Raw genomic sequence first — 26,938 nt, 5'->3', positions numbered from 1 at the left:
AAAATTCTGAACAAAATTTTTGTAATTCAGTAATACCAAATGAAAACGGTTTGGTATTGGTTGATGGGCTGTGTCGAGGTGGTTATGCAAGAGACATCGGCCGGTCTTCTTCCTGCCATCTCCCTCATTTCCATCTCATGTGTGGAAAATACTATGACAACGTAAATCTACTCATAATTGGTTGTTGTTGGTTAATAATTTCCTTGTCCACATGGCCATGATCCGCAGCATGCAAGCCAGGTCAAACTGTAGAGACAGTTAAGATCAACCGCATGATGTGACAAAATTGAATGGAGTCAAATCAATCAACGTGGCCATCAGTCCATTGATTGTTCACCAGCTCGCACTCAAACCAGGATCATAATTAGATGATTATGAAATGTGAAGAGTTATATTTGATCTTATTTTTTCCAGCATTTAACATATTAATATCACACACATACAAGAACACATTTGATTGCCTGATTTAATTCCAAGATCATCTAGCAGTTGATGAAGTAGCACCCAGTTTGTTCTACTGGCTAGCACCACTGCACGAGCGCCTGGGATTGGATCCTCAGTTCCTCACTCCTGCTTTATTAACCAGTTGGCTAGTTCTTCCTAGCTACACATTCATCCTCTTTCACTAGCAGCTGATGAGCTCTGCTCGCCGTTGCTCATTTGGGATTCGGAACCCTGCAGTTGCAGCGGATCTCGCCGGCGCCGGCGGATTCCGGCAACGGTATGCTCCCCATCTTCACCATGGACGCGCCGAAGTCCGAGAAGAACTGCTCGCCGTCTTCGCTGTACGTCTCCACCAGCGCCTTGGTGGTGCTGGCGACGACGTCCTCATTGCCGGAGAAGAGGCCCTGGTCGGAGGAGAGGAGGCCCTTCTTGCTCAGCAGGTTGTGGTAGTACTGCTTGTCGAACACGTCCGGGGAGCCCACGTCCAGCGCGGTGGTCTGGTTGCCGTCGCCGCCGGTGCAGAGCTTCTGCAGGTTAGCAGCCATGGTGGCGTCCAGCGTCGGGTCGGCCGAGCTCTTGGTGGACGTCAGCCGATCGCTGAACAGCACGCATCTGGATCGTCCGATCGTGTGGGCACCTGTCGGTTTTGACGTTCAGAAATATTATTAGTTTTGCAAATTTGACGTACAGAATTTAGGTCATGTGTAATGTGTTCTTGACAATAGAGTTTTTCGTTCTGCACCCCATTCCATAAGATCAGGTCAAGTGGTCAACTGTATGATAATTGGCCTAAGAAAATTTTGTGACAGTTTGCATGTGAGGAATGAAATTTCAGAACTAGTTGCTTCTACTCTGATAAGCATGGCCACGCCCACACTGTCACAATTTCATTTTCAGGGATGTAGCACAGAGTTTAATTCTAGTTGTGAACTTTCGTGGAGTTTGTTGGTTTTGTGACAACTGTTACCTGACAGGACCACGACGTCTTTGGTGTCGAGGCCGACATCGGCAAATTTTTGTACGATGGAGCTGATCGGCTCGAACGGCGAGGGCAGGCCGTTGTCGGCTCCTGACTGATTCGCCTTCAGACCGTCCCTTCTCCCCAGAAGAACATCATAGTAAGGTCCTCCACTCTGAAAACAATCAGTGCATAGCTACTCAATACCTTGCCTGACAAGCTGAATGTAGCTGAAAAAATGGAGTATAAGAGCAGTAAGATGCTCACAAAGAGTACTCCATAGCCAGCTGCAAGGGCTACAACGTCAGCACAGGACACCACGCCGGGGCACATGTTTTCGAGGTCAGCCTTGATTGCGTCGATGACCTCGTACCCTCTGACGGAGTTCTGGTTGGGCAGTGCGAATTTCTCGGCGTCGGCACCATCCAGCAAGATTGAACCATCACACCCCTGCATACACCGCAACATATGTTTTCAGTAACTGCAACAAAATAGTAGCTGTACAGCAACATAACATTCATGGTAGAAAAGTTAAGAAGAAAGTTGAGGTACATTGACAAAGCAGTCATGGAAATGGAGCCTGAGCAGGGAGGCTCCCATCCTCGGCTCTTCCCTCATGGCAGCAAACACTTGCTGCTGGACAACGTCGTACACTCCGGGGCATGACCAGTCATAGAAATCACTGGTTAACTCGTCACACCTTGCGCCTTGGGTTACGAGGCACAGCACAAGAACTGAGCACACCAGGAGAAACCTGCTGCGGTGAGAGTACTCCATGTCTCAACACTTACAGTCCCACTTACTACTACACTGTCTTTGAGACTTGGACTGCCTGCATTGTTCATGGTCTCTTGGCTTGTTCTTATAGACAGTTAAAGTGGTGAATACCAGTTCCTGGTACGAAAAGTCATCGCGATAGTGGTGGGGCTGCGCATGAACCGATCTTCTCTTATTAACAAACATTTTCTTGTGCCAAAACAGCACATTCTGAAAATGGCAATTGGATGCCATGGTGGAGTCACTAGTGTGATGGTGCTGCACTTAGCATGCTTCCGTTTCCTTTTTGTCTCAAGTCCAAGGTGTAGTGGTCTAGTGGAGACCCAACCATAGGAAATTGTAATGTATTGCATGCAGTTTCGTGTGCGGATTGGGCCGCCTGCATTATCCCGCTAAATGATGCAGAGCCTGGTGGTAATAAAATCACTCTCTCGTGCAGGAAAAAAATGTTTGATCTGGTGATACGGAAGAGGTTTTCAACGATACCTGAGTTGCAAATGGTGTCGTGAAGTGCATCTCTGTTTAGAGTGGATTACACAGTTCAGTGAATGTGATGGTGCTTCAAGTCAAACTTAATAGTATATATGATCGGTTTCTTTAGTCATGGTGCTATCCATATAGATTGGCATTACAGTAGAAAACTCGAACACGGATTTAGGTACGCCTGAGAAGTTAGTTTTGGAGAACATGAATAAGAACCAAATATAATTAGAACTAATTAAAACGTAGTGCATGTTTTTTGAGGATCAATTAATTTCTGATTTTTTAATATCTCGGTTTGTTATTTAGACCTTTTGGAGTTTGCGGGTAAATAAAACTGACTGTTATCGCTTGATATATAGCCTGCAAGTATATGTATGTTGCTGGTGTTTAACACTTGAGAAGTCGAAAGTGCCCTTCTCCTCCCGAGATCATTTGAGCTCGGTGAATAGTAAAATAAATAAAAAATTAAAGAACATTCAAGAAATTCTGAATTTTTTTTAGACCAACATTGACAAAAGTATTAAGTGTGTACACAAATTTGATATGACATAACATTCCTACAAGTCGTGGAAAATAAAACAAAATCGATACTCCGAAAATGCGCTTTTGAGAGCATCGATTTGTTTTTTTTTTTGCCAAACCTTGTAGGAATGTTATTTCATGCCAAAATTTTTCACGCACTTAAAACTTTTGTCAATGTTGGTTTAAAAAAAATTAAACCTTTTTCTTTTCTTTTTCAATTTTACCGTTTACTGAGCTCAAATAAGTTCGGGAATAGAAACTCTGAGTCTTTGAGAACTAACTTTTTCATTATTGTAGAGACAACAGAAAACACTGATTAATTGCTTGTATGACTATCTATGTTGAGGCAAAACACTAGGTTGCCACCATCTAAATATCGAATACCAATGAAGGCAAGGCACAAATTTAAGGCCACACAACTTCTTTAAAAATTAACGTTTTGAAGGAATTCATGCTCACATCTTGAACACTTGATCAAATAATTTTATGAAGAAAATAAAAAAGTCCAGCATTGGAATACCTTCGAGTATATGGAACTTTTTTATTTAAAAAAACCGACTAGTATTGCCTGTTCACAATTTGAGTCATCCTGCATGCCTCTCCTTTGCTATTCGGCGGCCCTCGGCCTCTTTCCTCGCACAATCCTTCTCCTGGTGATTTCCCGTAGCCATTGTCGGACAAAACCGACGGACAAGATGAAGGATGTTCTTTTTGAAGATCAAAATAGCGCCCGCCAAATAGCCACAAATGTGACATTTCAACACCACCACATCTGTCGTGGATATAATCCTGAAAATACTATGATGGTAGGAATGTAGAAGCAATCGTATCTACTGTAACGGTGCAGGTGGGAGTGCGTGTAAGGAAATATGTGGAGGTAATACCCTACTCATGTGGTGCTCCTATCTCTTGGCGTAAGATGCAAGGTGCCAATGTTTAATCCTCAGCGTGAAGCTCCCCTCCTCGCTTATATAGAGCGTGCTAGGAGGGGGTACATAATGCACTCGGGTGGATGTTGTTTATGGCCTTAGGTGTGGCCGGCTATTTGATAGCATTTATTATTGGTAACTACCATATTTAACTAGATTATTGCACTGTTGGGTAAACAACACCTTTAAGACATCGTGGGTGAGAGGTATACTAGGTAGCCTCCACTGTTAGCATAGTTGACTGCTCTGTTCGTGTCCCATGCCGACTGCTGGTCCCTGGCTATCAGGTGGCTCATGATCTGATTGTTGGAACTTAGTGCATTCTTGAGCCATCTTCCTTATGTTTGATGGGATGATGACAATGCCCCATTGCCCATGGTCTTCTCGGTTGTATCTTGGACGTGTCATGGGTCTTTGGTGGGCCATCCAAATACTTGGAACTACCCCGTATATATAACCCAGATAGTATCATCTGAGTTAGTTGAAGTCTCGCTGGAGAGGATGACCGTCTGCTTCTCGATGAAGAGGTTTCTGGCTGTTCCACGAGCTTTAGGTTCGACTGAGAGACCTCGGCGCCCTAAGTTTGTTAATGCCTTCGGAGGATAAACACGCAAACACTTCAGATGAATACTCAGTGATACCCATTTTGCAATCTCTTCTGGAGAGGACGGCTCGTGACCTAACTAAGGGTGTATCATCAAATTTATGTGTCGTCTGCAATTGATAAGATCAATTGTTCCTGGATAGATGCCTACGATTAAAAACAACTGACATGTTAAGATCCAAATTCGAATTGGTTCCTGATCCTGGTCAAAGACCACTGTGTTCGCACCGGCGGTCCAACAAAGAGGTGAAGTAGTGGTGTCTTCCTTTCCACTACAAATGACACCCGTCACCTGCTCCCTCCCGAGAATGCGGTAGGATGATTCTGTCTTTCCTATGTATGGGCACACGATTCTATTCCCATACGCTAGTCAAATTCCATAATAGGGCGAGGGTAGTTAAATAGGCATCCAGAGCAAGTTGCGGATGTTGGGATATTTTCAATTCTCCATCAAGTGACGGGAAACTATCTCTTTTAACACTATAGACTTCGGATTTCGTACCTACTGGTTTACTTCTCAGTCTCCCCAACTAGGTGAAACCTCAAAGCAAACAACAGAGCAGCACCTATCTTTTTTCTTTAAGCACTGAATATTTGGATCCCCTTCCGACTTGCTTTCCCGGGCATTGGTCTTTCTAACAACTTGAACTCGTCTCCCTTTTCCCGATTCTCATCTTGTTCGGCTTTTGCTACGGTCAGTTCCTTTGTTCAGTTAGTCCTTCCTTCAAGATTTTTGCCACATGCACCACTCACGCATACACATGTGCATTACGCACACGCATGTATCGCAGGAACATAACACGACCTAAAATGACCATGAGGTCGCACCTCACAAAGAATCTATCGTGAGTAGCCATCAACCCATAAAGAAACTCGCATCAAATGCCTCTTAAACCATTTAGTTCGCCGACATGACCCTGGTCTTTCACCCTCTACATACAAGGCACCATTGCTCCAAAAGCCCTGTCATGTGCCCGATCTAGATAACAAGCAAACAACTAACTCAGCCCTCCCTGAAAGGCCCAACTCTGTTGTTGGCCTTGCTCCCTATTCCAAGTACGAACACATTTTAAGCTTTAGCCGAACCGGACCAGTTTCGGACAACAATAAATAAATATCGCTCAGCCATCAAAGTGACTCCGAACTAGAAACCGGCCGATGCCACTTTCCCATGATGACATCACCTTACTGTGCATAAGAGTTGACCGCTCCCAAACAACAACTACGTGTGCTCTATGAAGGGACCCCCATCCGAGACCCTAGGTAACGAGGACTTGTTTTCATATGGGAAATAAGTGGTGCCACAAGGCACAAGTTTATATTCAAATCTCTCGTTAATGGTTGCCTTACGAAAAGCTAAATGGATAGCCCGGCAAGGGATAAGCATTTTAGGTCCTAGCCATGAATGAACTGAATGCATCTGGCTTCGCATGATCGGTCTTTGTCAGGCGTATTACCACATGATATAACCCGTCATTTGGGCCGGCTTAGGCCATAGCTGGCTTAAGGATCATGTGTCTGATGGGTCGTAGAGAAGACAATAGGGCGAGCCAAAGGACTCACCAAGTGAGCTGCGTGGCAGCCCAACCCCAGAAGATGGTGATTCAAGGCCCACAATGAAGAAGATGCGAGAAGCTTTCCTAACTTGGGAAGCAAAATGAAGTAGAATTATAGTAGGTCATGGGCGTTGATTAGACCTGGACTTTGTTGTAAACTCGAGGGCTCTACCTATAAGCCAGAATGACTAAGCAAGAAACCCTCGAGAGCTAGGTTAGCTATTCTGCATCCTTGTAATCGACATCTCCATCAATATAGACACAAAAGCAGGATGTAGGCTTTTACCTCCATTGAAAGGGCCGAACCTGGGTAAACCCGTCTCCCATTTCCCGATCAACCTCTTCAAGTCGCTAGAGAGCGATGATGGCCTCACCACTAAGTCCTTTCACGAGGACATTTGCCATGACAAAACCACGATAGTTGGCACACACCGTGGGTCTATCACAAGGTGGATTTGAGTTCTCGGAGGGAACCCGCCCTGGGTTCTGGTGTTATGCGGTTGCTATGATGATCAATAATCGCTGTGGCGATCGCTACACCAACAATCGAGTCTGGGACCCTAAGGCCGACTTAGCCAAGTCTTATAAGAAGGTCCCCTTTGGCCAGATTTATGAATCGGCTCCCGTGTCGAGCATCTACACCAGCATAATCGAGTCGGCTTGGTGCGCCCAAAGCGATCAACGTCAAGTCGGTCATCTGCACGTGTTCGTTGGGTTCACCCAGGGGATCAGCCTCTCGGATGAGGCGGTGGGTAGCGAGGGTATCCTTGACAACCATGACGGCGAGTCATCTATAGAAGACACCAGATCCATCCTTCCTGTCTGCGATGGACCTCGGGGTTTTTTGAAACTAGAAGCCGCTAGGGGGCTAGATGAGCCGCCCCATCAAGTCACGGTCTACATGGCTAGAGAAGTGGCGGCTTTGGGTCCTCTGCAGAAGACGTCACCAACAACGCCACTGGGTTAGGAAAAAACATTGGCTCAGGCCATGAGAGATCTGATTGTTGAGATGGCCAAGCTTTTTGAGGGTCCTGTAACTATAGAGAACCAGGAGGAGCGCAACACGGAACTAGTAAAAATTCGCGCGCAGATGGTCGAGGTTTAACAAGATATCGATGCTGAAAACACCCGGATGGCGGAGTTGCAGGCTCGAATTGAAGGTGAGTCAGAGCATGTGAGGGGAGATGCTTGGAGGCTAGGGCTTTGACACAACGCTTCTGAGGCCGTTCACCACAGGAGACACCAGTCCCAGTTCCTGCAAAACATGACACCGACTTCTTTGTTTGCCAGTGTACACACACTAGGCATTGCACAAAATCCACTGCGTGGGTAGGAAGAGTCGGCTCAAGCGTCGCCACAATGTTTGCGCATGTCGCTGGGTCACTTCTCCAACCCCGTTGACAATATGTTGGTGGCACCACGTAACTTGGAGGCGCTCCCTATTCATGGAAATTCCCCGGTTGAGACTGAAGCTAGGAACACCATTTAGATGCTGAAAACAATAGTAGTTCAACAAGCGCAGTACTCATACAACCGATATTGGATGCAATCGACACCGTATGCCAGCCGCCATGAGGAATCTCTGACTGTTTCCAGTAGCGGGCAGCGACAGCAGCCCCGGGTTTCCCCAACCCGGCTAGGATTACAGAACACCCAAGACCTAGTTGACGCGACGAGAGATGCCCGGCACGCGTAGGCTGAAGCAGCAGCAAGGCGGGCGGCCCAACAACATGTGGCAGAACCCCAGTCAGCAACACAGCGAGCTAGAAATAGCCCCAGAACGATCGACATTCCTTGTCTATCTCCGACTCTTTGAAGTGAGCCTATGCCTAATGACTTCAAAGGACCTCGCAAGGTGCCAAACTATACGACAGATCTTTAACCGGTAACACGGATTGAAAGTTATGAGCTGGCCATGGATATGCTCGACGTGAGTGATGCGGTATGCGTGAAGTATTTGAAGATGATGCTGGAAGGGCCGGCTCAAACCTGGCTGAAGAATCTTCCCCCTATTCCATGAATACTTGGGTTGATTTGAAGGAACAATTTATCAGGAATTTCTATGGAACATGCAAACGCCCGATGAAAATTGTCGATATTCAACACTGCGTCCAACGCATGGGCGAGTCAGCCCATCATTGGACACGCCGGGTTGGAGAAATCATTGACTCATCGGACAACATTACGACTTCCCAAGCCGTCCCGATCTTGAAGAAAAAATGCCTAAAGAGGAATACTCAAGATATGGAAGACTTGATGGATGTCCTGACGAGGTATGCCAAATCAGATGCCATGAAGGGTCTCGGCTCGGACGAGGAGAAATCCGGCAAGAACAAGAAAGGCGAAGGTGGCAAGGGTAACCAGCAAGGTGGAAACCATGGAGGCCAAAATAACAAAGGGAAATAACCTAAGGGCGGGTCAGAGTTCGTGGCTAATACCAATACTGTGTTCAAAAATCAGCACCGATCCAAAGGACCTTACAACAGGAAGAAGCTACACAATTACGAGGAAGCTCTCAAGGCGCCCTGCGAAAAGCATGGTACCCAGGACAAGCCATCTACTCACTCATGGGAGAATTGCTATATCATGCAGGAGTTCTGGAACCAAGCCTTCTAGAGCCAGCATGAACGATAGACGATTATCATGAACAAGGAAATATGATAATAACCATTTTATTATTGCCTCTAGGGCATATTTCCAACAGTCTTCCAGTTGCACTAGAGTCAATAATCTAGTTACATTGTGATGTATCGAACACCCATAGCATTATGGTGTTGATCATGTTTTGCTCGTGGAATAGGTTTAGTCAACGGGTCTGCAATATTCAGATCCGTGTGTACTTTACAAATATCTATCACTCCACTGTGGACATGGTCCTGGATGGAGTTGTAGCGGCGCTTGATGTGCTTCGTCTTCCGGTGAAACCTGGGCTCCTTGGCTATGGCAATGGCTCCAGTGTTATCACAGAAGAGTGTCATAGGACCCGACGCGCTTGGAACCACTCCAAGGTCGGTGATGAGCTCCTTCATCCAAATTCCTTCATGAGCCGCTTCTGAAGCAGCTATGTACTCCGCTTCACATGTAGATGCTGCCACGACTTCTTGCTTGCTGCTGCACCAGCTCACTGCCCCACCATTCAACACATACACGTATCCGGTCTGTGACTTAGAGTCATCCGGATCTGTGTCGAAGCTGGCGTCGACGTAACCCTTTACGACGAGCTCTTCGTCACCTCCATAAACGAGAAACATTTCCTTGGTCCTTTTCAGGTACTTAAGGATATTCTTGACCGCTGTCCAGTGTTCCGCACCGGGATTACTTTGGTACCTCCCTACCAAGCTTATGGCAAGGTTTATATCAGGTCTGGTACACAGCATGGCATACATTAGAGAGCCCACGGCTGAAGCGTAGGGGACAGAACTCATCTTCTCTCTATCTGCTGCCGTGGTCGGCGACTGAGTGTTACTCAATCTCATACCTTGCAAAACTGGCAAGAACCCTCTTTGACTTTTCCATATTGAACTTCTTCAATATCTTGTCAAGGTATGTACTTTGCAAAAGACCTATGAGGCGTCTCGATCTATCTCTATAGATCTTGATGCCTAATATGTATGCAGCTTCTCCAAGGTCCTTCATTGAAAAACTCTTGTTCAAATAGGCCTTTGTGCTCTCCAACATCTCTATATCATTCCCCATCAATAATATGTCATCCACATATAGTACGAGGAAAGCTACAGAGCTCCCACGCACTTTCTTGTACAGACAGGCTTCTCCGTAAACCTGTATGAACCCAAACGCTTTAATCACCTCATTAAAGCGAATGTTCCAACTCCGACATGCTTGCACCAGCCCATAGATGGAGCACTGGAGCTTGCACACTTTGTTAGCACCCTTAGGGTCGACAAAACCTTCTGGTTGCATCATATACCACTCTTCCTTAAGGTTCCCGTTAAGGAACGCCGTTTTGACGTCCATTTGCCAAATTTCATAGTCATAAAAGGCGGCAATTGCTAACATGATTTGGACTGATTTCAGCTTCGCTACGGGAGAGAAAGTCTCTTCGTAGTCAACTCCTTGAATTTGTCGAAAACCCTTTGCGACAAGTCGAGCTTTGTAAACGGTTACATTACCGTTTGCATCAGTCTTCTTCTTGAAGATCCATTTATTTTCTATGGCTCGCCGGTCATCGGGCAAGTCCACCAAAGTCCATACTTTGTTCTCATACATGGATCCTATCTCGGATTTCATGGCCTCAATTCATTTGTTGGAATCCGGGCCCGCCATTGCTTCTTCATAGTTTGAAGGTTCACCGTTGTCTAACAACATGATTTCCATCACAGGGTTGCCGTACCACTCTGGTGCGGAGCGTACCCTTGTGGACCTTCGCGGTTCAGTAGTAACTTGATCCGAAGCTTCATGATCATCATCATTAACTTCCTCTTCAGTCGGTGTAGGTGCCACAAGAACAACTTCCTGCGCTGTGCTACTTTCCTGTTCGAGAGGGGGTGTAATTACCTCATCAAGTTCCACCTTCCTCCCACTTACTTCTTTCGAGAGAAACTCTTTCTCTAGAAAGGATCCGTTCTTGGCAACAAAGGTTTTACCTTCGGATCTAAGATAGAAGGTATACCCAATAGTTTCCTTAGGGTATCCTATGAATATGCATTTCTCCGCTTTGGGTTCGAGCTTTTCTGGTTGAAGTTTCTTCACATAAGCATCGCAGCCCCAAACTTGAAGAAACGACAACTTAGGTTTCTTGCCAAACCATAGTTCATACGGTGTCGTCTCAACGGATTTAGATGGTGCCCTATTTAAAGTGAATGCTGCAGTTTCTAATGCGTATCCCCAAAATGATAGCGGTACGTCGGTGAGAGACATCATAGATCATACCATATCTAATAAAGTGCGATTACGACGTTCAGACACTCCGTTGCGCTGCGGTGTGCCAGGCGGCGTCAGTTGTGAAACGATTCCACACTTCCTTAGGTGTGTGCCAAACTCGTGACTCAAATATTCTCCTCCACGATCAGATCGTAGACATTTAATTTTTCTGTCACGTTGATTCTCAACCTCACTCTGAAATTCCTTGAACTTTTCAAACGTCTCAGATTTGTGCTTCATCAAGTAGATATACCCATACCTATTCAAATCATCGGTGAGAGTGAGAACATAACGATAACCACCGCGAGCGTCAACGTTCATTGGACCACACACATCAGTATGTATTATTTCCAATAAGTTGGTTGCTCTCTCCATTATTCATGAGAATGGAGTCTTAGTCATCTTGCCCATGAGGCACGGTTCGCATGTGTCAAATGATTCAAAGTCAAGAGACTCTAATAGTCCATCAGTATGGAGCTTCTTCATGCGCTTAACGCCGATATGACCAAGGCGGCAGTGCCACAAGTATGTGGGACTATCATTATCAACTTTGCATCTTTTGGTACTCACACTATGAATATGTGTAACATCACGATCGAGATTCATCAAGAATAAACCATTCACCAGCGGAGCATGACCATAAAACATATCACTCATATAAATAGAACAACCATTATTCTCTGACTTAAATGATTAGCCGTCTCGCATTAAGCAAGACCCTGATACAATGTTCATGCTTAAAGCTGGTACTAAATAACAATTATTAAGGTTTAAAACTAATCCCGACGGTAGATGTAGAGGTAGCGTGCCGACGGCGATCACATCGACCTTTGAACCATTCCCGACGCGCATCGTCACCTCGTCCTTGGCCAGTCTCCGCTTATTCCGCAGTTCCTGCTTTGAGTTGCAAATGTGAGCAACAGCACCGGTATCAAATACCCAGGAGCTACTACGAGCGCTGGTAAGGTACACATCAATAACATGTATATCAAATATACCTTTAACGTTGCCGGCCTTCTTGTCCGCTAAGTATTTGGGGCAGTTCCGCTTCCAGTGACCCTTTCCCTTGCAATAGAAGCACTCAGTCTCAGGCTTGGGTCCGTTCTTTTGCTTCTTCCCGGCATTTGGCTTACCGGGCGCGGCAACAGCTTTGCCGTCTTTCTTGAAGTTCTTCTTACCCTTGCCTTTTTTGAAACTAGTGGTCTTGTTGACCATCAACACTTGATGCTCTTTCTTGATTTCTACTTCTGCAGATTTGAGCATCGAGTACAACTCGGGAATGGTCTTCTCCATACCTTGCATGTTGTAGTTAAGCACAAAGCCTTTGTAACTTGGTGGGAGAGACTGCAGGATTCTGTCAATTATAGCATCATCCGGAAGTTCGACTCCAAGTGAAGTCAGACGACCGTGTAACCCAGACATTTTGAGTATGTGCTCACTGACAGAACTGTTCTCCTCCATCTTACATCTAAATAACTTGTCGGAGACTTCATATCTCCCGACACGGGCATGAGCTTGAAAAACTAGCTTCAGCTCCTGGAACATCTCATATGCCCCGTGTTGCTCAAAACGCCTTTGGAGCCCCGTTTCTAAACTGTATAACATGCCACATCTGACCAGAGAGTAGTCATCACTCCGCGCTTGCCATACGTTCAGAATGTCCTGAGCTGCTACGAGAGCGGGAGGGTCACCTAGCGGCGCATTAAGGACATAATCCTTTTTAGCTGCTTCAAGGATGAGCTTCAGGTTGCGAACCCAGTCCGCATAGTTGCTACCATCATCTTTCAGCTTGTTTTTCTCTAGGAATGCGTTGAAGTTGAGGTTGACGTTGGACATCTACAATATTTATAAAGACAACTTTTAGACTAAGTTCATGACAATTAAGTTCATTTAATCAAATTAAGTATGAACTCCCACTTAAATTGACATCCCTCTAGTCATCTAAGTGATACATGATCCATGTTGACTAACCCGTGTCCGATCATCACGTGAGACGGACTAGTCACCATGGTGAGCAACTTCATGCTGATCGTATTCAACCATACGACTCATGTTCGACCTTTCGGTCTCTTGTATTCGAGGTCATGTCTGTACATGCTAAGCTCGTCGAGTCAACCTAGGTGTTTCGCGTGTGTAAATCTGGCTTACACCCGTTGTATGCGAACGTTAGAATCTATCACACCCGATCATCACGTGGTGCTTCGAGACAACGAACCTTCGCAACGGTGCACACTTAGGGGAATACGTTCTCGAAATTTTAAGAGGGATCATCTTATTATGCTACCGTCGTTTTAAGCAATAAGATGTAAAACATGATAAACATCACAATGCAATCATATAGTGACATGATATGGCCATTATCATCTTTGCTCTTTCGATCTCCATCTTCAGGCATCGCATGATCATCATCGTCACCGGCGTGACACCATGATCTCCATCATCGTGTCTCCATGAAGTCGTCACGCCAAGTACTACTATCACTACTACTATAGCTAACCATTAGCAATGAAGTAAAAGTAGTTAGCACATGGCGTTGCATCTCATACAATAAATTAAGACAACTCCTATGGCTCCTGCCGGTTGTCATACTCATCGACATGCAAGTCGTGAAACCTATTACAATAACATGATCATCTCATACATCATACATGCAACATCAACTCTTTGGCCATATCACATCACATGTTAAACCCTGCAAAAACAAGTTAGACGTCCTCTAATTGTTGTTGCAAGTTTTACGTGGCTGATTTGGGTTTCTAGCAAGAATGACTTCTTACCTATGTAACAGCCACAACGATGATATGCCAAAGCTATTTACCCTTCATAAGGACCCTTTTCATCAAATCCAATCCGACTAGAGTAGGAGAGACAGACACCCGCTAGCCACCTTTATGCACGGTGTGCATGTCTGTCGGTGGAACCAGTCTCACGTAAGAGTACGTGTAAAGTCGGTCCGGGCCGCTTCATCCCACAATACCGCCGGAAAAGAATAAGACTAGTAACGGCAAGCAAATTGACAAACCATCGCCCACAACTTTTGTGTTCTACTCGTGCATAGAATCTACGCATAGAAAACCTGGCTCTGATACCACTGTCGGGTAACGTAGCGTAAATTCAAAAATTTTCCTACGCATGTTCAGATCTTCCTATGGAGAGACCAGCAACGAGAGAGGGGTAAGAGCATCTTCGTACCTTTGAAGATCGCTAAGCGGAAGCATTGCTAGAACGCGGTTGATGGAGTTGTACTCGCAGCAATTCCGATCTAGTGCCGAACAACGGCACCTCCGCGTTCAACACACGTGCAGCCCGGTGACGTCTCCCGCACCTTGATCCAGCAAGGAGGAGGGAGAGGTTGGGGAAGAAGTCCAGCAACACGACGGCGTGGTGTCGGTGGAGAGACGAGGTCTCCCGGCAGGGCTTCGCCAAGCGCCGGCAAAGAGGAGGAGGGAGAGGAGCAGGGCTGCGCCGAGAGAGAGATGAAACGGTGTGTCAAACAGCCCCGAACCCTCATCTATATATAGGGGGAGAGGGAGCGGGCGCAGCCCTTAGGGTTACCACCCCCAAGGGGTGCGGCAGCCCTAGATGGGAGAGGGGGCGGCGGCCAGGGCAGGGAGGAGGGGTGGCGCACCCCTCTGGTGGGCCTTAGGCCCACCTATGCAAGGGTTCCCCCCTTTCTCTGGTGCGCATGGGCTGGGTGGGAGGCGCACCAGCCCACTTAGGGGCTGGTTCCCTTCCCCACTTAGCCCATATAGCCTCCCGGGGTCGTTGCCCCCTTTCGGTGGTCCCCCGGGACCACCTCAGGTGGTCCCGGTGGTCCCGGTACGTTACCGGTGACGCCCGAAACACTTCCGGTGTCCAAAACAATCCGTCCTATATATCAATCTTTACCTCCGGACCATTCCGGAGCTCCTCGCAACGTCCGGGATCTCATCCGAGACTCCGAACAACTTTCGGTAACCTCGTACAACAATTCCCTATAACCCTAGCGTCATCGAACCTTAAGTGTGTAGACCCTACGGGTTCGGGAGACAGGCAGACATGACCGAGACACCTCTCTGGCCAATAACCATCAGCGGGGTCTGGATACCCATGGTGGCTCTCACTAGCTCCACGATGATCTCATCGGATGAACCACGATGTCAAGGATTCAATCAATCCCGTATATGATTCCCTTTGTCTGTCGGTATAGAACTTGCCCGAGATTCGATCGTCGGTATACCTATACCTTGTTCAATCTCGTTACCGGTAAGTCTCTTTACTCGTTCCGTAGCACGTCATCGTGTGACTAACTCCTTAGTCACATTGAGCTCATGATGATGTTCTACCGAGTGGGCCCAGAGATACCTCTCCGTCACACGGAGTGACAAATCCCGATCTCGATTCGTACCAACCAAAGAGACACTTTCGGAGGTACCCGTAGTGCACCTTTATAGTCACCCAGTTACGTTGTGACGTTTGATACACCCAAAGCACTCCTACGGTATCCGGGAGTTGCACAATCTCACGGTCGAAGGAAAAGATACTTGACATTAGAAAAGCTTTAGCATACGAACAATACGATCTAGTGCTAGGCTTAGGATTGGGTCTTGTCCATCACATCATTCTCCCAATGATGTGATCCCGTTATCAATGACATCTAATGCCCATGATCAGGAAACCATGATCATCTATTGACTAACGAGCTAGCCAACTAGAGGCTTGCTAGGGACACATTGTGATCTATTCATTCACACATGTATTACTGTTTCCTGTTAATACAATTATAGCATGAACGATAGACGATTATCATGAACAAGGAAATATGATAATAACCATTTTATTATTGCCTCTAGGGCATATTTCCAACAATATTAGCAAGAGGGGTGGATGCAACAGGAGCTTGAAATTGTTCTTTATAAAAACAACATCTAGAGCGCTTTGGTTAGCTGGTTTAATAGGATCATCCACATGAGTCATTAGATTAGGATCAAGAGCTAGACTTGGTGAATGAAAAGGAGGATAACTAAGGGACTTATAATCTTTGTTATTTTATCCATTAAAACCGGCTCATCCATTTGTGACGTCCCAAGAACGGTTGCCGGATCTGTCTTAGCATGTGGAATGTTTTCTTCACGAGTGTCAACTTTGGCGGCTTGGTTGTCCATTTGAGAGTTCAAAATATCTTGGTTCTCAACACCATAACATGACCCGACAGCGTGACTAGATAAAGTAGCCTTGGCCCTACACAGATCAGAAATCAAATATTATGCTAAGGGAGATAAACATAGGCAATCAGGTCATGATAAAAATTTTACCTACGGTTAATATTGAAAGTGGGAAACTGAGTTGATGATGAGGCTCCTGAAGATGGGGAAGATTCCTAATTAAAGAGAATTTAAGGACTCAGAGCCTATTTGAATAAACTAGCCTTATAAAAGAGCAGGTAAAATTATGCGGCACCTCAACACAAGGCTTGTGAGCCGGCGGTGCATGAGACAAGCCTGGGTCTAGCTCACACATGTCACTCCGGGTCTTACGTGTTGATTGACGAGCCAACTGTGTTTTCTTCAAGAGAAAATTGGTAGCTAAAGGAGAGGCTTGATTTGGCATTTTAACCTTTCAGACGGCTTGCCTTGTCCTTCACACAACAAACATTCCTGAAGAGCTGGAAGAAATTGTAATTACCTCAACATCGCAGGCTTGGCTGGCTTTTGAGGCGCCCTGAGAAGGAGGTGAGTCAGCGATTTCAGTAAACAAACGACTGAGTGAGTCAAGTCCTACCTCAGATAGTTCTCGTGAAGATGAGCCACGAGCCAGGTCATCCCGAGCCAGATAATTTCTTTGGTCTATGGAAGAAGCAGACATCTGAGGTGTGACTTTCCAAAAGTTGGAATCCTCTTGCAAACAAAAGAGCTTGATAAAGATGCATGGTTGAAATAAAACCAACAAAGGAACAAAATATATTTAATGTGAAGAGATCAGTACCGATGGAGGAGGATTTAGTAGATAGAATGGGCATAAACCAGTAACCCAACACCTCTCCTTTGAGTCGGAAATAAACTTCTCCGTCTCTTTATTAAGAGCATCATCTAATAAATGTTGGGTGGAGAAGCACTGAAGTCATATGAGTTGCCTGAGTAGTCGCACATTAAGCCGAGCCTTACGCTGACAGGCTAGACGCGCTACCTTAGCCAGCAACGGATCAAGTCGATCCCGGTTAGGCCATGAGAAACTAAGGCCCTTAACTTTGTAGGAACAGGGGCCATCGTATTCCTCTCTTCGTCCATTGGCCAACCTAGGAGGACCATGTTGTTGCCGATCCTCTCCAATCTGTAACCCGACAATGGATGTTCATCTACGGGAGCGGTATTTCTGCAATAGAACGAGGTCTTATGCCATCCTTTCATATGACTCATCAATTTTGACTCACGTAACAGACTATTTTTCATTTTTTGGAAGGGGATTCTGCCAATTTCGTAAGAAGGACCATTCCTGACTTCAGTCTAGCGGTTGGCATAGAAGAACTTACTAAATAAAGTCACTGATTGCTCAATCTGGAGATACACCTCACACAAACTTGAAATTGACATATATTGGTCATAGAATTGGGACCAATATCCTGAGGCCTAGGTTGAAGAAGTGCAGAAGGTGCCTAAAGAATTTTGAGTCGGGTGGTCGAAAGCCTCTTCGTAAGTGATCAGTTAAAAATGACAACTTCTCCGTGTCGAGGTTGCAGATAAGGCTCTTGTTTATTAGCTCACCAGTTTATCTCCTTTCGAGCCGGTACGAAGCCTTGAGTCACAAGGTTCTCCAAAGTAAGTTTGGACTCTTGGGATCTGGCCCAGTTATAGGCCTTGGAGTTCTTGGGAGCCATTGGGTGGTCTAAAATAGCTATAAAGGATAATAAAAAAGCTAGTGCATGATACTAGCAACCAACTAGTCATTATTTCGATGGGTTCTTAAGTTGCCAAAACCATTACGGAGCAGTGTTTTAAGTCGGCAACAACAAGTAAAGGATTTTAAGAAGTAAACTTTAGGGGAGACTTAGTAGAAAGTCCTCACAAATAGGTTGCAACAAATGAAACCTCTCCGGATGGATCTGAATATGAGTGGAAAATAGAGGAGTATATGTTCTAAAGCTGGCAGACGGACCAAAACTCATAGTGTTCACACATGTTCTCCTAAAAGTGATTCGTTTCGGGTCTATGTACTAGAAATATGAGATGGGGCCAGCTACGAGCCTAGGAAGGCTCAAGTTAAGAAGAGCTTGTAGATCCACGACGCGATTAGTCAGATGAGCTCGACGAATGCAACACGAGCACCGGCGGAATCAATTGAGGGATCTATAAATCATAATGGCCGCGAGCGAGATCTGATGGTGCAGGCGGTGCTTACGAGCGGTCTGGTCGTCGATCGTCTTTGGGACTCCGGCGTGCTCAGCGAGAGGGGTAGCATGGGGATGGAGAAGAAGGAAAGAATAACACACGGGTTTTCCTGTATATTTATAAGGAAAGGAGTGGGGGACTAAAATGGAAAGGTCGCAAGAAATTAGTGGGTGGGTTTACGCCTAGAGTTTTGCGCGAGACCAGATTTAGTGCTGTCTTTTGAAAAGATTCACTATGATGACCTAGACAACAACAGTTAGCGTGAGGACATCATACGAATATGGACTAAAGGGGCGTTAAGTTTCAAAGAAGAAGAAATGACCCAGCATAATTTTAATCCAGACTCAAGTTTTATTTCACATATAAAGGGCGATAGATTGCTTGCTCATGGTTGGATGAAGGAAACTTGACATGAACAAGTTCAAATCAACCTCGGGCCTAATGTCGGGGATATTACCCCGCGATATAACCCGTCGTTTGGGACGGGTTAGGCCATAGGTGGCTTAAGGATCATGTGTCCGATGGGCCGTAGAGAAGACAGGAGGGCGAGCCAAAAGACTTACCAAGTGAGACGCGTGGTGGCCCAACCCTAGAAGACGGTGACTCAAGGCCCACAAGGCAAAAGACGCCAGAAGCTTTCGTAACTTGGGAAGCAAAAGGAAGTAGAATTGTAGTAGGTCACGGGTGTTGATTAGACCCGGACTCTGTTGTAAACTCAAGGCCTCTACCTATATATAAAGGGGAGCCCTTGAGACAGAAAGATTAAGCAAGAAACCCTCGAGATCTAGGTTAGCTATTCTGCATCCTTTTAATCGAGATCTCCATCAATATAGACACAAAAGCAGGATGTAGGCTTTTACCTCCATCGGAGGGGCCGAACCTGGGTAAACTCGTCTCCCATTTCCCGATCAACCTCTTCGAGTTGCCACACAGCAACAATGGTCTCACCACTAAGTCCTTTCACAAGGACATCAGCGGTGCCAAAACAATGAAAGTCTTCCTCGTCATTCCTCCAGTCAGTATTCATCACGAGAAATGCGTGCCAGTAATTATTCAACGGAACCAAGTCTGCGCAACCACATACTTGATTCTCTCTGAGAGAATGTTACTTGTGCCGTAGAGGGTATCATGGGCTCTCCTTGCTCTTACATGAAACAAATACATGATGAGTGTTGCTTCACTCAATTCTATTTGAGTGACAATGATACATCCCAAAAGTATCTACTTTTCCTAACACTTCCGCTCTTGTTTTGGACTCTAATTTTCATGATCTGAAAGAAACTATCCCGGATTGATGTTGTTTTCAGCAGAACTACCATGGTGTTGTTTTTGTGCAAAAATAGAAGTTCTCGGTTTGGGTCGAAAATTTACGAAGAATATTCCAGAATATGTAAGAAATATTGGCGAAGTGAACTATCGGAGGAGGATACAAGGGAGCCACGAACTCACGTGACATGCCCACCCCCTAGGGCCTGCCATGCAGTCTCGTGGGTCCCATAGACCTTCGTTTTCCCTAACTCCAACTCCATAAGTACCATCTCACTGAGACAAAAAATCAAAGAGAAACTTTCATTCCGTTTTACGGATGGAGCCGTCAGCACCTCTTGTTCTTCATCGGGAGGGATGATCTGTAGTCAGTTTGGGGCTCCAGAGAGAGGATTCATCGGCATCATCATCATCAACTCTTCACCATCAACAATTCCATGATGTTCACCATCAAAAGTGAGTAATTTCTTTGTAGGCTTGTTGGACGATGATGGAGTTGGATGAGATTTGTCATGTAATCGAGTCAATTTGTTAGGGCTTCATCACTAGTATCCACTATTTTCTAAGATTGATGTTGCTATGACTTTGTCATGCTTAATGTTTGTCACTAGGGCACAAGTGTCATGACTTCAGATCTGAACCTATTATGTTTACATGAATATGAGAGTGTTTTGGATCCTATTATTTGTCATGATCCATAGACCCCAAAGTGATAATAGTTGGGATCATCTCTGGTGATGATTGTAGTATGAGGAGTTCATGTATTCACCATGTGTTAATGCTTTGTTCTGGTTCTATATTCAAAGGATGCCTTAATATCCCTTAGTTTCCCTTTGGACCGCACTGCCACGGGAGGGTAGGACAAAAGATGTCATGCAAGTTCTTATTATAGGCATGCCTGAATATATACGGAATACATGCCTACATTCATTGATGAATTGGAGCTATTATGCATCGCTCTAGGTTGTGAATGATATATGATGAATGTCATCCAAAATAAATATCCATCACTGATCCAATGCCTATGCTTTTTCTCATATTGATCTTTGCTAAGTTACTACTTTTGATGTTGTCACAATCATCACAAATCGCTATTGTTGTTGTTCCTGTTACTTAATGAAACTATTAAAACTATCAAATTATTGTGTGACTTAACACTTTGGTGCAGAGATATTATATTCCACGTGTGGTTGAACTGACAACTCAACTTCTAAGGATCATAAATATTCTTTGGCACCTCTTGCGTCGAATCAATACATTTGGGTCCAATCCTACCCTCGAAGACTGTCGCAATCCCCTATATATACTTGTGGGTTATCATGACCTTTTTCTAGCGCCTTTGACGGGGAGCATAGTGATATGTCTCCAACGTATCAATAATTTATGAAGTATTCATGCCATACTTATCTATGTTTGCAATATTTTTATATGGTTTTGATGTACTTTATATGATTTAATTGGAACTAACCCGAACTGACGTTGTTTTCAGCAGAATTACCATGGTGTTGTTTTTATACAGAAAATAAAAGTTCTCGGAAATGCGTGAAACTTTTTGATGATATTTTGGAACATCTAAGAAGTACTAGAACAATGAACCACCGGAGGGGGGCACATGTGGTTTCCAAGCCAACAGGGTACGACCATCCCCTGGGAACGCCCTAATAGCCTCGGACCACCGACTGGCTCCGTTCCGCGTGATTCCAACTCTGAAAAATCCTATAAATCACAAAACCCATAGAAGTTAACCAAGAAATTCTCCTCCTCTGTGACAAGCCTATGTACCAACGAAAAGTCATCTGGATCCCTGTTCCGGCACCCTATCGGAGGGTCCAATCATCACTGGAGGACATATTCATTATCCCGCCAGTCTCCATGATGAAGAGGATGTAGTTCAACCTCATGAGGGTATGTACGAGTAGCTATGTGTTTGAGTTATCTCTTGGTGTTCTTGAGATGTCACAATCTTTATGTATCACGTGCTTTGTTAATGTAGTTTGATCATATGGTGTTTTTCCCTTGCTATATTGATGTGATTAATTGAATCTTTCCCTTTGAAATTTTGTTAGTTAAGATTGAATATTGGATTTGATATCACTTGATGCATGTCTTGCATGTGGATACTGATAACCCACAAGTGTAGGTGATCGTTTGTAGCCTTTTTTGATAAGTAAGAGTGTCAAACCCAAAGAGGAGCTAAAGGTATATTTAATATTCTCTCAAGTTGTATCGACCACCGATACAACTCTGCGTACGCTAACACTTACTTTACCTAGAACAAGTATGAAACTACTTCGCAGGAAGGAAACTAGAAGTACTTAGTAGGCGTAATTGATAGTTTTGCAAGAAAATAAAGAGAAAGTAAATAAAAGTTAGGGGCTACTTTAGATACGTATTAATTTAGTTAGTCCTTTAGGAGAAAGCTTTTTGTGTAATGCAAGAGAAATATTGTCCATAGGCAATTGAATATAACACGATAGATACTTATCATATGCACTGAGGGAGAGGCATACATTAACACACTTTGTGTACTTGGATCATACACACTTATGATTGGAACTCTAGAAAGCATCCGTAACAACTAAAGATCATTAAGTTAAGACCCAACCATAGCATTAAACATCAGGTCCTCTTTACCCCCATACTTAGCCATCCCCTTACTCGGGTGTAAGCTTCTGTCACTCTAGCCACACACTATAAGGGGATCATGAAAATATTGCAACACCTTCTAGCAGGAATGCTTCACGTGTGCGTGGCACAGAAGGCACCTTAGGACAACACCATATCAACAGACAACTAATATCAATCACACCATACCACAATTAACTTGTAGAACAAAAGAAATCTACTCAATCATCATAGGATAGACACACATCATTAGATAATAATATATAGCATTAAGCACCATGCTTAAGTAGAGATTAGAATGGGGAAAGAGGTGTTACACCACTGCATAAAGGAGGAGAGAGTTGGTGGTGACAACTGCAAAGTTCTTGATGCATATCACCATCATGATGGTTTCCCTGACGGCGCTCTGGCGCCACCGGGAGAGAGGGGGAGAGATGCCCCCTAATTCTTCTTATTCCTTGGTCCCCCTAGATGGGAGGAGAATTTCCCCTCTGCTCCATGGCTGCCATGGCCGGTGGAGGGCAGGAGCCCCACCGAGAATGGATACCTCTCTCTATTTCACTCCTATTTTTGGTGTTGTTTTCTGGCCCTTTACTGTTACCTAAATATTTGGACATCCTTAACTCTGATCGGGCTGAATTTTGAGCGATTTTATCTGAAAATTATCTTTCTTGTAGCGGAAGAAGGCCCCCAACAGATTTAAGGAGTGCCCAAAAGCTATGAGGGCGCGACCACCCCCTGGTCGTGCATGTTGTCTTGTGGGGCCCTCGATCGCTATGTTGCATTGATTCTTCTTCCCAAAATTCACACATATTCAAAAAACATATCCATAAAATTTATCGCATTTGCACTCCGTTTGATATGGATTTTGTACCAAACAAAAAACACACAAAATACAAGAAATGACACTAGGCACTGGATAAGTAAGTTAGTCCCAAAAATAATATAAAATTTTGCCAAAAGTATATGAAAGTTGTAGAATATTGGCGTGATACAATAAAAAATTATAGATACGACACAAATGTATTAGCATCCACAAGATTAATTCATGCTAGTCCTCGAGTTGGTAAATTATAAAAGATAATTGTTGATGTGTAATCCCACCTAACATAACATTGAACAAATATCTAATTATGGCATGAATATTAGGAGACAAGTGATTCAAGGCACTAGTCCATCATTGGACAAAAAGACACCCATACTCAGGTTTACTAACAAACAATCATGTCCTTTCAAAATAGCAAGGCTAAAGAACACTATCCCTACAAAATTATATAGCCCGTCATGCTTGGTCTTCCTCGCATAAAGTATAAATCATAAGCACCTCGATGTCAAACCAAGCAATTTCATCGTACTTCTTAACGTGCTTCAGCTTTTTATTATTCACTTAATACTTGAGCGTGAACCATGGACATAGCATATAGGTGGAATAGAATATGGTCGTAGGTTTCAAAGGTGTAAAAGTGGAGAAGAAAGTCTCACATCAACTCGGCGTATCAATGGGTTGTGGGCATGCCCATCAATAGATATCAATGCGAGGATTAGGGATTGCCATGCAACGGATGCACTAGAGCTATCAGTGTATTAAAGCTTGACTGAACCTAAGTGGGTGTGCATCCAACTTGCTTGCTAATGAAGACCCCGAGCATTTGAGAAAGCCCATCATCGAAATATATAAGCCAAGTTCTGTAATGAAAAATTCCTACTACCATATAAAAGTGACAAAACAAGAGGCTCTTTATATGAAAAACATGGTGCCACTTTGAGGCACAAGTGTGGAAAAAGAGGTAGTAGTAGTGTCACTTCTCTCTTTTCTCTCTTTTTTATTTTTATCTTTTTATTCTTTTTTATTTTTATTTTTCTCTTTTTCTCTTTTATTTTTTGTCCGGAATCTCATCCCGACTATGGGGGAGTCATTGTCTCCATCATCCTTTCCTCACCGATACAATGCCCTAAATAATGGATGGCATCACACTTCTATTTACTTACAACTCGATATGAAAAACTACTAAACAATATGACTCTATATGAATGCATCTAGAAGTAAACCAGGATGTGTATTTCTCTAGAATAATATGTATGATAGTGACGAATGCTGGATGTGCCACAAATACTATGTCAGCTACATGATCATGCAAAGCAATATGACAATGAAGGTACTTGTCATATGTTGTGACAGTGGAAGTTGAATGGCAATATATCTTGGAATGGCTATGGAAATGCCATGATAGGTAGGTATGGTGGCTATTTTGAGGAAGATGTAAGGTGGCTTATGTCCAATAGAGGTTATCATGTCGTGGGGTTTGGATGCACCGGCGAAGTTTGCACCAATCCTCGAGGTGAGAATGGGCAATGTACACTACCGAAGAGGCTAGCAAATATGAGTTGGTGAGAGTGCGTACATACATGGATTCACATTAGTCATAAAGAAATCACATACTTATTACATGGTTTTATTAGCTCTTATTGAAGCAAAGTACTACTCGCATGCTCCTAGGGAGGAGGTTGGGAGGAGTTAACCATCATGCACCCTGATTATAACAACACAAAGGATTTCAATCAAGGATAAATTGTGCTCCAACTTCCTCGCATAACTAGAGACTATACGAGCATGCTTTGGGAACCACAAACCATAACATCAATATTCTTACTAGACCAAAATCTTTCAATAGTACCCCCACATATTACCATATGAATATCACAAAACTATTGAACGGAACCAAACATATCATATTCAGTGATCTACAAGTTTTATGTAGGATTTATACCTAACCATGTAAATGACCAATTCATGATGACTCTCTAAATAAGTATAAGTGAAGCATGAGAGTTAATTCTTTCTACAAAACACAACTCTCTAATAAACATAAGTTAAGCAAAAGAGCATTCTATAAATAATGGCTTTTTATATGTAGAGAAATAGGCATCCAACTTCAAATGATATAACTGAAGCACTTGAAGCATTCTGTAAAGCCATACTCAAAAGATATAAGTGAAGCGCAAAGAGCATTCTATAAATAAAATATGGACTTTACCATACCATCATGGTGCATTGCTAAAAGGTAAATAAAAGGCGCACGATGCTCCAAGAATTTATGAATATCATGTGAACAAAAAAATGAGATATAGAGATAATTATTGAAGAAGAAAGATGGGGTGCCTTCTAGGGTATCCGCAAGCTTAGACGCTTGAGCCTCCTTGAATATCTACTTCGGGTGTCTTGGGGATCCCCAAGATTGAACTCTTGTTTGTCCTTATTCTTCTCATATTGATACCTCCTCGATTTTCAAACACTTCATCCACACAAAACTTGACATAACTTTTATTAGGAAGGTTAATACATATAACATCAAATCCCATTATGTCCTTCCACAACATTTTTGTATAATTGTAACCGAACATTAGCTACTGTATGCTATCCCAATTATATGGCTCCCAAGTTAATGGGGCTAGACAAGAACTCAAGTATAAGCAGACAATGCAACTATAACAACAATCTATAAAAAGAGGACAATATGTGAAGATAAAAATTATACATGTACTTCTATAACTCAAAAATTTCTAAAACATTAGGAAGTGGTACACAATTTGTATAACTATACTGTGTAAAAATTTCATAAACTTTTGATGTTCCAGTAAAATGATAAAAATCCAACAGTACACACAAAGTTTCTGATTTACACAACACATATCAAACAAGCAATTTAAACATCCTCAAGGTAATTCTTGGCACATTATTTTTATAATACTATGGATTTGTACAAGGGGATAATTATTTCTGTTGAAAATTTGTTGTAATTAATATTTACAAAGTTTCCATGGGATGAACAAAGTTCATGGCTAGCCTGACTTCAACGGTCCCCATCCTTCTCACTTTCACTTTTATTTTTGAAAGCTTTATAGGTCCCCCCCTTTATTTTTTAAAATTATTTTAAAAGCACACAACACAATAAAATAACTCTCTAAAACTTTATGGTTGTCTCCCTGGCAGTGATTTCTTTAAAGCAATTAAGCTAGGCATATAGTGCTCAAGTAATTGCTCCACCAGGATCCCAAGGTATATCAAAGCAAAATTATATATAACAGTGGTTTGAAATTATGTAGTGAGCACAAGTAATATATATCATGTGAAAACAAAGGCTAACTCTCTTCCTATGCATTGGCATGTCATAAAATAACAATCCATTCACACAAAGTAAAGGACAATACATAACATAAGTAGTTTTTTGTAATTTTATCATATTGGAAACATAAAGAGGGGAAGATTGGGTTCATCTCATAACAATTGCAAGTAGGATCAGCAAACACATGCATATCATATTCAACAAAATCATCATGTATAATGGTAATCGCAACCCATCAATGTAATCCTTAATAAGTGATAACTTCTCCGATATGGTGTAGTTGTGCGAATTCAAAAAGATAATAGGACTATCATGTGTGGGTGCAATAGCAACAATTTCATGCTTAACATAAGGAACTATAGCAACTTCATCTTAATAAGCATAATTGTTATTGCCATCATGGCT

At 43.6% G+C, this 26,938-nt stretch overlaps 1 protein-coding gene across 1 annotated transcript; it reads right to left on the bottom strand.

Moving 5' to 3' along the window:
- Positions 1-369: 369 nt before the first annotated feature.
- On the bottom strand, positions 370-2,239 carry LOC123407401 (peroxidase N-like). Its single transcript, XM_045100527.1, has 4 exons — positions 1,955-2,239; positions 1,670-1,852; positions 1,412-1,577; positions 370-1,081 (listed from the first exon to the last, which is right to left on the bottom strand). The coding sequence occupies exons 1-4, from the start codon at positions 2,177-2,179 to the stop codon at positions 657-659; spliced, it is 999 nt and encodes a 332-aa protein (XP_044956462.1). The 5' UTR covers positions 2,180-2,239; the 3' UTR covers positions 370-656.
- Positions 2,240-26,938: the final 24,699 nt, after the last annotated feature.

The sequence above is a fragment of the Hordeum vulgare genome, chromosome 1H (assembly GCF_904849725.1).
Source record: "Hordeum vulgare subsp. vulgare chromosome 1H, MorexV3_pseudomolecules_assembly, whole genome shotgun sequence".
NCBI lineage: Eukaryota > Viridiplantae > Streptophyta > Magnoliopsida > Poales > Poaceae > Hordeum > Hordeum vulgare.
This window is presented reverse-complemented; position numbering and strand designations above follow the sequence as displayed.